This window comes from Artibeus jamaicensis, unplaced genomic scaffold (genome assembly GCF_021234435.1).
Source record: "Artibeus jamaicensis isolate MK-2021 breed Jamaican fruit bat unplaced genomic scaffold, CSHL_Jam_final contig_426, whole genome shotgun sequence".
Taxonomy (NCBI): Eukaryota; Metazoa; Chordata; class Mammalia; order Chiroptera; family Phyllostomidae; genus Artibeus; species Artibeus jamaicensis.
The window spans coordinates 314,498-326,289 of NW_026521826.1; the positions used below are offsets into that span (position 1 = coordinate 314,498).

An 11,792-nucleotide genomic window follows, 5' to 3' on the forward strand; every position below is an offset into this window, starting at 1 on the left:
GTTACATTTTTTCTGAGCTTTATATAAAAAATGGCAACTTTAAATTTGCTTCACTTAAAAATTCCCTTTAGGGGGCTTCTCCTGGCAGGGGTGGTGATGGCAAAGAATGCTTATAGCTTACGAATGACAGAGACCATGATGGTGACAGAGATCCAGCGGGCGAGCCATGCTGCCACGCCCTAGTCTGGCTCTGGAAAACACCATGAGGGGGAGCTTTTGGCCAGCTGCCATCCCCTGCTCTGCTGAGGCCAGAAGAAAGGGAGTCCCATGGAAGACTCATCCATGACTGCGTCAGAGGCCAAGGCATGGCAGGGCTGGCCCAGTGGTGCCAGAACTCAGGGCACACCTGCAACTGTTTCTCTGGCTCTGGTGTGTCTGCCTGGCCCTCCTCTGGTCCCGTCAAACATTCCCGAAGGCTCAGGCCTACCCTTCTCCCATTTCCAGAGAACAGTCTGTGGGTGCAGGGATCAAGAGCCCAAGATGTCAAGATGCTGCTGAGTGAAAACAGCCAACAGACCCCTTCCCGTGTTCTGTTGTGGGGTGTTGGGGGGTTGTGTCCTGTGCTGAGCCTTGAGCCTGGGCTGGGCAGGAGTGTGGGGCCTGAGAGAACACCCTTCTGGTGGGGTCCTGAAGGGAGAAGGGCCAGAGGACAGAGGCACGGTGGCTCTCCAGCCCTGGGCTGCGGTGAGTGAGGCACCAGCACACATGCCTCGGTCATACCCAGGTTGCTTTGCAGTGTCTTCTTAACCTTCTCAGAAAGTTTCTCCATCTCTGTGATTTAGGGAATACAATGAACTGTGGGCATTAAATGATGGATTTAAGGCAAAAAAAATCACTTTAGTAATGTACATCAAAGTGACTGCATTGCATTGTATACTTGAAATTTGCTAAGAGGGTAAATCTTAAGTGTTCACAAAAAAGAAAAAGAAAAAATAACTATGTGAGGTAATGATATATTAATTAGCTTGACTATGGTGATTATTTCACAATGTATGTACATATCAAACATAAAGTTATATTCTTTAAATACAATTTGTACTTGTGAATTATGCTTCTAGAGCTCAAAAAATTCCTGTAAGTATTCTTTTCATTGGATTTGTCTCATAATAAATTCTTGCATATTGCTTTGGTGACTATTTGTAACATTGTTCTTAATTTATTTCTGTCCTTTATAGTCATTATAAAATAATTATAATATATTCTGTCATTTTTCTCTTTTAAAAAGTTATAACATTATCATCAAGAGGAAGTTTGTATATTTAAATCATTATGTTAACGAATATTTTCTGTTGATGAGAGGGTCCCTACCTATGGATAAGCCTGTTTACATTTTTCCTGTTTTATCCTACCAAGCCACTGTTTCCCCATCCAGGGCCAGTTAGAATGAAGTGAGATTAAAATGTCATCTTTGTGAATGATTTCTCTTCCTTTTGAAAGTCATATGACAAAATCCTTTTTTGCATTTCCCACGTATTCTCTTTTTTGTTTGTTCGTTTCTTAATCTTATTTCATGGCTCACTTTTCTTCTTCTTTTTTCGGTAGAGCAAAACTTGCTTCCTGTTGTGATGCTGTCCAGAACTTCATTGTTTCTCAAAATAACACTCCAGTTGGAACTAACATGAGTTATGAGGTGGAAAGTAAAAATGAAATCCTAATTAGAAAGACCATTTTTAATATGTTTCCCGTGGTGAGTAAAGATTTATTGTGGTTTGTTTGTGTCATCCTTCCAGGTGAATTTTCTCTCACTTTAAGTTATAACTTATAGTAATGGCAGAACTCATTAATTAAAATACCATTCCCTGTTGTATAAGATGTATAGCATTCCATTTTAAAAAGGCAATTTTGAATGCGTGGTGGCTCTGCAGGGGATGGTATTTATATCTTAAATGATAAGCTCTCCTACTTCTTGAGTCTCCATGACTCATCCTTGAATGAGATGAGGTACTTGGGCTTCCTGCATAGTAATTACTGGGGCATGGGAGACGACCATTTTTCACCTGGAATAAGATTGTCCCAATTACCAGTTTGGGTAATTGAGTCAGTTCCTTCACAAAGAATTGTAGATTTATGTGATTAATCTTTAGGACATAAATATCTGAGAGATTTTGGTCAATAGACATAACCCCCATAGACGGATTTTTGCTTCATGTATTTACCAACATACCCCAAGGTCCTGGGACACTTCCTAGTACATACATGCACTCATTTCATATTTGTTAAATAAACTAGTGAGTAATGACTCAGTATCATTACAAGAAGAAACATGTCCCTTAATAGAAATCCAAAGTCAGGGGAAATTTTTGTCATGCAGAACATTTTGTTACTTAGAAACATACACTCTCACGAATCTTTTGTAAACTGATTTGAATAAATGCAATTAGGCCGAGTCACTATGGTCAAAATGGGGTCACTTTCTATACGTAATTTACCAACGGAAGACTATTAGATTCTTACAATTAATTTTTGTGAACTTTTGACTTCTTACAACTAATTTATTTTTAGTCATGAGTGTTGCTCCAATTTTTAAAGAACATTACAACTCAAAGGAAGAATAATTTTCTGGGAAGGTATGAAAAACAGAGAACAATAGAAGAAAATATTACACACTTTCTGGAAGAAAAGGAGGGCAAAAAATAACTCACACACAGCATTCTAAAATGCCCTCATGATGCACTGAACTGTCAGTAGTTGGAAAGATAACTAAAAAATACTTATATTCCCTATCAATGACAGCTCTGGAGGGTTCTACAATGAGCAACTCTTTCACCTGTGCAGTTTTTGCTAGTGTTCTTCTTGCTTTAGACTGACAAGCACAGAGGAGCAGCAGATATTTTTCTGCTTCTGACACCTTGAAAAGGATATCTTACCAGAGGCTGGATAATGCTGCATGCAATTAACAACACTCACTTCCCAAATTTACACTGATTTTTAAAAATTGGGAGGAGAAAATTATGAAGTCCATCCAGTAATATTTGCAAAGCTAGGTAATGTTGCCTAAACATTGCCAGTTCCATGGATGTGGCGTATGAGAGAGATGACCTCCTTCCCACCTTGTTTTCCTACATGCCTACCCTGCTCAGTTCCGCTCTGCTGTGCTCAGCTCAGATCTGCTGGCTACACAGTAGGAGGTCTCAGTAGATGCCTTTGATTAAACATCGTGAAGCCAGTTTCTCCAAAAACGTTACTAAGTAAATTGAAAAGCAAAACAACAAAGTTGGTTTTGAACAAGACTGAGCAATGTATGGACAGTTGAATTGCACAAATTTACATTTTCTTACAAGGTTTATTTTAGGGAATTTTGATGTTTATAATTTATTTAAACTTTTACTGAACACTGAGATCCCAAAGCATATAGATGTATTTCCCCAGTTGACCAAAAAGCCACAGAAAAAACATACATTATTTTGACTGCTTAATTGGTGATATGCTTCTCTCTGTAATCTTTTCTATTGTGCCATAAAGAGCATATTTGCATTCTACCCTATCTATAAAATTCAGAATTCATTGTGATACTGGTTAGTAAGCACTGTCTGAAGATGTCTCGAACTAGAAGTTTAGTGACTGGAATTTCCCTGAGGTATTTGAGAACCATTCATTTTATGAGCCAGGCAATCTGCTATGCATTGCAGATATAAAGAGAAATAAGGCAGGTACTTCACGTTTTATGTGTTGAACATGAGGAGCTGCATAATGTGTAGGAATTAAGAGCGTGGACTTTGGTGCAGTGATTGCCTGGGTTTGAGGCCCAGCTCTGCCACATTCTAGCTTTAACTCATGCCTCCAGCTTCCCATCTGTAAAATGCTTGCGGGGTTCCTGTGTGGACTAAATGCCTTTATAAGTTATACACTTGGTCACCTTGCATAATATGGACTATATGATTTTTAATTTTTAAAGACAAACCTAAAAGTGCTGAAATAGAGCTCTCTTTAGGCATCTTTCATGTGCACCATCAGAAGCAGATGGCATCACAGTGATTCAGGGCTCTGCTGGGCTGCCCACAACCACATTGGCCCTGGGTGTTGCTAGTAGTGCTGGTAAACGGGCTTTGGGGAGTTGGGTGCCCAGCTTGTAGCATTTACCCATTTTAGTGGTGTAAATACCCTACTATGGCCGATTTTAATTTAACAGTGGTTTAACAACACCCTTACAAAATTCCTAAATAGTTACCAGTTGACTCTTCCAAACTCCTCCCAGGTGGGCTTCAGCACAATGCAGGGGCCGCACCAGTGTGGGGCATTGAGCCACCAAGCATTTATTTAATAGTCACTGCATACAATGCACTGTGCTAGGTCTGCAGTGAAAGATGAGGAACAACTAAAAGTGATAAACACGCTCTCTGCCTTGAGGACTTACACTCCAATTGTAGAGGGAAAAAAAATAGGTGAATCAGGACCCTGTCACTGTAGAATGTGAGCTGGCACTGGTCTTGCTGGGGAAGGTCATGTCATTCCTTTGGGGAAAGTGACCAGTGAAAGAAAAGTGTAGTGTTGAACTGAAGAGTTATGTTCCAGAATGGGGAGGAGTTGGTGAAAGTGGGAATCTTTCAGAGTAGGCAAGATGGGTCCTTGGAAAAAGTGTAAAAGATTCAGGCCTGGGAAATTAATTTGAAATATGTCACCGCAGAGTGAGTGGGCCTCCCTGAAATGCCCTGGCTGATCATTTGCGGAGATGGCAGGCATAAATCTATCATCACTGAGCCTGAAGGTCTAACTATTTAAGAAGCTTGGGAAAGTTTGCTAAATTAGCTATTAATTTTAGTCCCCAGAATAGAGGATTTTATGGTACTTTCCAATTACTCTTTTTTCTCCTTTTTGTTGAAAATATTCCTGTTGGTAAGGCACAATGTGGGATTTTGCCATTCTCTCTTATTTAATTATGTGATGTAAACTGCATTATATTTTATACACAAGTATATTATATTTTGTATTATTACCTTATATTGTGTGTGATGTGCAGTGTATTTCTTTCCAGGAAAATAACAGGTTTAGAAGATTTTTTTTATTATAAGTCGATTAACATGGTATGGTATTGCTACTTCTCTTTTTCTCTCCTTAGCGTGTATAAAAGTTAGGGTACTTGAATTTAGTTAATGATGCTTATGGTTCTAAAACTAAAGATATCTCATGGCAGTTTCCCACTTTTTCCTGCTAGTCGCAGCCTTTTGTGGAGCACCGCTACAATCAGTGTGCAGTGGTTGGAAATGGGGGCATTCTGAGTAAGTCTCTCTGCGGAGCTGAAATAGATAAATCCGACTTCGTTTTTAGGTAAGGCCTGTTCATCTGGCTTCTCTGAAACAAAGAGCAGTTGGATATTTTACAGGGTTGGTGTAAAGATACTCTGTAAATTTTGACCTTTGAGCCATGTCGTTTAAGTCAACAAATTATTTCCGTAGGCTTTCCCACAGTGTTAAATGGATCGTTAGTTCCTCTGAATGTGGACACCAGAAGGAGGAAAATGCACTGTGATCACTTAATTTTCAGAAGCGCTGGGTGAAGTCATGGCGAGAGAGGGTCCGCGGTGTGTGCAGGGCTGGCCAGAGCCCGCAGTGCACTGAGGGCAGCACCCCTCCCTGGGAGGACTCTACGGAGCAACATTGCCTGGGTTCACCTGGCCTTGAAAACTTTGTTTTTTCAAAAGAGTATTTCAAGGAAGTTTTGTTCTCAGTGAATACTTGGGAGCTGCTGAACTCGGCACTACACAGCCATGCAGCATCACTGGAATTTTTTAAAAAATTGTGAGGCTTCTAAATTATGATCTTTTAAAATATTTCTGTGTCGATACCAGCCAGTTTGGGAAAATAGAAACAAAAATGGTTTCCCGGTGTGCCTGTACTCATGCAACATGGTCTAGGGCATCTCCACTTTCAGAATCTGAAGGAAAGGTGATTCGTCCCTGTCAGGATGGAGCTCAATTGAAATGCACCTTTTTAAGAAGTAAATTGAAATCTCTTTCTTCCTATTTCAGGAACACTGATTTTATACACCAGAGGAGATCCTTTGATCCTTATCTATTGAATGTTGCTCTTTTCAGCAAATAAAACTTTTTTGAATCAGTAGTTCTCCCCTCACTTTAATGTCACTTAAAACGTTTATGCTAAAGGCAATGACAGAACAACAGACCATCAGCCCAAACAATTATTGGATGTGTTCCTCATAATGAATGTCAAAATGGCCAAAACCTGAATGATTTAGCCATTTGGTTAAAGTACCCAGTACTAAAAAGCCATCATCACGGTAAATCACTCTTCTTTTAAGGGACCTTTTATAAACTTAAAATTCCCAAAACATCTCTAGTATCATGCCTAAACATCCCTTTTACTTTATGCAACTATGTGATATAGGAAATCCAACAAGTTTAGTTTTTAAAAACATTTAAAAATCTCACAAGCTACTTAATTTATAACTTTAAAATAAATGCATACATCTGTGGATTCCACATTTGCCGATGCCAGGTATCTTTCTGCATATAGAGTTCCCTTTGAAGTTTGCCTTTCAAAGTAAAAGGCAAAATGAGAGCTAGACATGATTGGTGTCATTAAACTTTAATTTTTAAGTCTGTACCTATTTTGGCTGTACATGTTCATATTTTATAAAACAATGTGAAAAGTGCTTATTATTATTAATATTATTATTTCCTTTCAAAAGACTGGGAGCTGTCAGTTAAAGGGGTAAGGAGCAAAAATAGGCAATGAGTGGCTTTCCTGTGCTGCTGTATATCTACAACACCCAATATTTCCTTCTCTTTGATACTACCTGAAAATAACCTTTGTTCTTCAACAGAATATGAGACTGTGCTGGAATGTAGAGCTGTTATAATAAGGCCACTAATGAGGGCATTTCTGGTCTGTCATCTATGATTAGTATTTTCCCCAAAGTGCTCTATCTAATTATTTTCAGATGCCTCTTTTGTATCAAGGTGGGAAGTGTGTATTTTATTTGTTTGTTTGTTTAATGGAACATGGAATAGACTATTTCTACTTCATTCATACTTCACAACACATGAACTTGAAGCAGCCTTCCTTAAGTAAATACTCAGGGATGCTTCTTTTGTATGTATAGTTGTAAAGAATTGGTCTACTTGAAATTCTGTAAATGATAATTATGAGTCATAACCAACTTTCCCTTTTTGTGTGACAGGAATATAATTGCACAGAATTACAATTGTTAACTTGTTTTCCAATTTAAAAACAAACCAGTACTCAAAAGGGGATGAAAACATCAATATAAAAACATCATTATAAGAACATAAGCATTTTATTTAACAGCATAAATTGGTAGGAAAACTATCTACAAGGGAATCAGGAGATTTTTGCTTTTTCCATGTAGTCTTTGTTTCTGGCAGACTCTGTAACCTTCGTCACAATGCCTCCATGTTTTGAAATCTGTAAATTGGTGATCATACCACCCACTTTAAGAATATAATCAGTATAAGTAATAATTTTTATAAGAGGAATATGAACTCTTCAAAAGCTAGGCAAGCTTTGTCATTTCTAGTTTTATTACTTACAAGTCTAAATCAATGTTGAAACCACTTATCAAATTTGTATGTTTTGTGCAACATTGAACCTGCTAAGAGGTCAGTACTTATTAAACAGTTTTAAATGGAAATCAGATGACTTCTGAGGAACTCTTAAACAGCAATGGTTTTCTCAAAAAAATAACAATGATCCCATGTGTGTGTATGTATTTGTATGTATGTACTCTTTTTTAAGTTGTATTTTGAAAATAGTTTTCTTCCGCATTTCAGGTGTAACCTGCCCCCAACAACAGGAAATGTCAGTGAAGATGTTGGCAGTAAAACCAATCTTGTGACTGTAAACCCTAGTATCATACGACTCAAGTAAGTACGTCCAACCCACACAGCAGTTTGTGAAACCTGCCCACTGCTCACCATGTTCCTTAGTTGGAGTACTCAATTTCACTGCCGAGGCTCACTTCAAATACAGCAGGAGTGACTTTTGGGGAAAATATATCAGAATATATCTGTAATTTTTGAATTTCTATCAAGGTGTGGCTCATAAGAGGTATGACCAGTTGTACTTCTAATGATACAAGCTGAACATTGCTCATCAAATGAGAACTTACTATCTCTTCATCTTCTTTTACAATAGTGAAATTACTTTTTTCAATTTTCTTTCAGAATTTTAATGTTACTCTTTCATCTTGGAAATACTTTCTTAATAAACCTAATCTGTTTGAAGACTTCAGAGAGCAAGCCTTAGGAGAATCTAGCAAAATTTGATTTTCACTTTGGATAATTCATTACTAAAGAATAATTTCCATGCTTCATATTCCATTATGTAATTGCTATGAAATGTTTGTTGAATAATGAAAGTTCTGTACATAGTTTTACTGTATTATTTTAATCAAAAGTCATTAATAGAATACACTCTTCAGATAATTCTAATATTCATTAAGAGAATATAAAATATCATATCTGCCTCCCAAAAGCTTACTTTCAAAATTCACAAATTGTGTAGTTATTATTTAAGTCAAAAATATGAAGAACTATCACAATACATGGAGGGAATTTGAAAAGTGTGTGTGTATGTATATATATTTTGGGTTTTTCTAAAGGAAACTATTATAAGCACACATGTACCAAAGGTGTACAAATCATAAGTCTACAGCTCAATGAATTTTTAGATGTACAGATAGATTAAGAGTGTCCTATGTTTGAGAATAATATTTCATCATTATAAACTTGGAAGGTGTTTCAGCACCAAAAGCAAGCTTAGAAAAAAATTACTGAGTTTGAAGATCAAGGACACTAAGAAATGTATGTCCAGTCAGGGTATGGGCCAGTAAGAAAGTAGCAGTGAGGTTCTAGAAATACCAAGAGAGATGAAGGCCTAGCCCTTGACATTTACAAGATTTGAGTTTTCTCTGAATCTATCGTGTTTCTTTTTTCATATGCAGTGATATGCATGATTCAGTTTTTTTGGCCAGTGGTAAGTTTAGCCTGTGTTTCCATAACCACTACTTTGATTATTATTATTATATTGTTGTTATTATTATGCATATTTTTAATTGGCAGATACAGGAACTTAAAGGAAAAGAAAGCAGAATTTCTGGAGGACATTGCAACCTATGGAGATGCATTCCTTCTTCTGCCAGCGTTTTCCTTCAGGGCCAACACCGGTGCCTCTTTTAAAGTGTACAACACACTGAAAGAATCTAACGCAAGACAAAAGGTTATATATTTCCATCCCACGTACCTGAAGAATCTCGCCCTCTTCTGGAGAACTGAAGGTTTGATTGAGTATCGCCTGTCCTCCGGCTTCATGATCGCCAGTGCAGCTGTCGAGCTGTGTGAGAACGTGAAACTGTACGGGTTCTGGCCCTTCTCTAAAACTGTGCAGGGCACCCCCCTCAGCCACCACTACTACGACAACAACTTACCCAAACGTGGTTTCCATGAGATGCCCAAAGAATACAGCCAGATCCTCCAACTTCACGTGAAAGGAATCCTCCAATTACAGTTTGACAAATGTGAAATAGCCTAAGCAAAATGACTTAAAGTGAGAGAATAGTTTTAACGTAATGCCATGGGTGAATAACAATGTTTCCGAACACAAAAACTGGTGGGGGGGTATAATAAGAGCAGCCCCCAAAACGTAGTTTGATCAAAGCTCCCCACTAAGTATGGGACCTTGGCAACCCATTCAGTTGTTCTGATCTTCAATTTCCCTGCCTGTAAAATGGGGACCAGGATACCTAACTCATATTAGGAAAATGTGAGCATCAATGAAAACTCTTGGCAGAGTATTTGCCTGAGGCAGGGACTCAAAGCCTTTCTCCTTGTTGATCATTTCCACCCTCACCAGACTGATAATAAAAAGTGTTCTGTCTTGGAAACCCTTTCTGGAGAGAGCAGCTGAACTGCCAGCCCTCACTGGAGGCCTTTCCCTGGCAGGCTTCTCAGAGTGCGCACCAGAAAATTAGGTACTTAAGCAGGAGCCCTGATTATTCAGGACCGACATCCTTCTCTCTGTATGGTAATGTGCCTGCTTCTGATTACATTCACTTGTGTCATTCCCTGCAGTGACTTTGGTGTTGTTTAGATTTTAGGCCAATTCGTTTTCTCCTTTATCATTTAAAGGAGAAAACATTTTAAAATCACTTTTTTATTAACTTCCTGCCCCACTCTTAAGCCCTTTCTTCTCCCACTGGCAGGGTCTATGTACTTCAAGGATATGAATGGTTACAGTATCCAGTTCTTCCTACTTGTTGACTTGTCTGCGGGCTCACTTACTCGACTTGTTTTTAAAAAAATCTTTAAAAAATCACCGGAGAGCTACTTCCACCTAACAAGCTCTGGGAGTGGAATACAAAGGTGACCGAGTCCTGCAGGAGGAAACACGTTCATGGCGTCACTGTGCTGTGATACAGGTTGCTTCAGGAGTTACGAACAAAGCACCGTGCGGGAATAATTAAATCTACCTCAGCAGAATCTATTTGAGAGAAGAGGTGATTTCCGAATTTGACCCAGCTGAGTTAGGTTTAATCAGACGAAGATAACTCGAGGGAGAGGAACTATGACAGGGGAGCAAGCTGTCCACTGGATTCTGATTCATCAAAACTAGTACATTGGAAGGTAGGTCACCGTCTTTGCCCCCCAAAAACTGCTCCGTGAGGGTAGGTTCCAGAGTCTCAGGGTGCTAGCAGGGGCCACATCTATGAAATGGGAATGATACCAACCTGGCGGTTTTCATAGGAAAGCTGTAAGGATTAAAACACAAAATCTCCTTTCTCATAAGGAAAGGTGTGTACTTCTGTGAGAAATAATACTGATCAGTTAAACATCAACCTGAAATGAAGCCTGAGTAGATATTGAATATCAACATTTTCACCACACTCCCTTACATTATGCTGATACCTGTTAATACAGGTCAGCCCTGGCAGGGCTGGGTAGAAAAGGCGAGAGATTAAGCAAAATAAAACAAACAAAAATAAGAAGTTTGTCCCTGCATCTACTGAATAAGTTATTTGACCTAACTAATTATGTGCATATTTTCCTGCTTGTCTTTGTACCATCACAAGGTGAGTGGAAATATGAGTGGAATAGATTAGGAAGCGTGCCAAGTTAATTACAACTCTTAATTCTGAATTCTTACCTTAGCCAGATATATTGTTTTACTAAACGTTCACTTGTGAGAACACCCTGCTGTAAATTGCTTATTTTGGTAAAGTTCATCTTCAGTCTGAAAGTAGATGACATTTGTGATGCTATTCTTAGTTCACTTTTTCATTTGTTCTTCTGTAACAAATGAAACCTATTAGCTCCATAAATTGATTAAAAGCCTCATATGTAAATATTTTCCGAAGGAAGCATGCTTTTAGTTATATAAAGTCTAATTCATTTATCCTTTGTTTTATGGTGATGAATAAGTAGCTGATTTTTACTACTTCTAATGAGTTTTATTAGCTTTCAAAAATCTGCTAGCAGAATTGGTGATGTCTCTTCATGTTACTAGCAACGGATTATCAAAAATAGATCACAGCATTCCACTATTTTACACTTAGTCAGATGTTTCTTTCAAAATACTTCCTTATGCATAAGAAGTTAAACTTTTCTCTTTAATGGTATTGGAAATTTATAATTGATGAGTAAAAGTAATAGAATATAGTGAAATAATTAAATATACAATATGGAGACTTTATTAGTTATTTTAATAAAAATTGCATATGATTAGGACATTTAGTGCTTACTCAAGTTTTTTCCATATAACTTCCTATTTTAACTTGGAAATTTCCTCTAGAATATAAAAACAAAATCTTCAATGTCACTG

General features: G+C 37.9%; 1 protein-coding gene across 1 annotated transcript in view; it reads left to right on the plus strand.

Moving 5' to 3' along the window:
* ST8SIA6 (ST8 alpha-N-acetyl-neuraminide alpha-2,8-sialyltransferase 6) overlaps positions 1 to 11,498 on the plus strand; it is a 132,322-nt gene extending 120,824 nt beyond the window's left edge. Inside the window, exons 4-7 of the mRNA XM_037161695.2 lie at positions 1,543 to 1,687; positions 5,153 to 5,265; positions 7,748 to 7,840; positions 9,038 to 11,498. Coding sequence (XP_037017590.2) covers positions 1,543 to 1,687; positions 5,153 to 5,265; positions 7,748 to 7,840; positions 9,038 to 9,506 — 820 coding nt within the window. The 3' untranslated portion in view covers positions 9,507 to 11,498. The remainder of the gene's footprint in view (positions 1 to 1,542; positions 1,688 to 5,152; positions 5,266 to 7,747; positions 7,841 to 9,037) is intronic.
* The last annotated feature ends 294 nt before the right edge of the window (positions 11,499 to 11,792 follow it).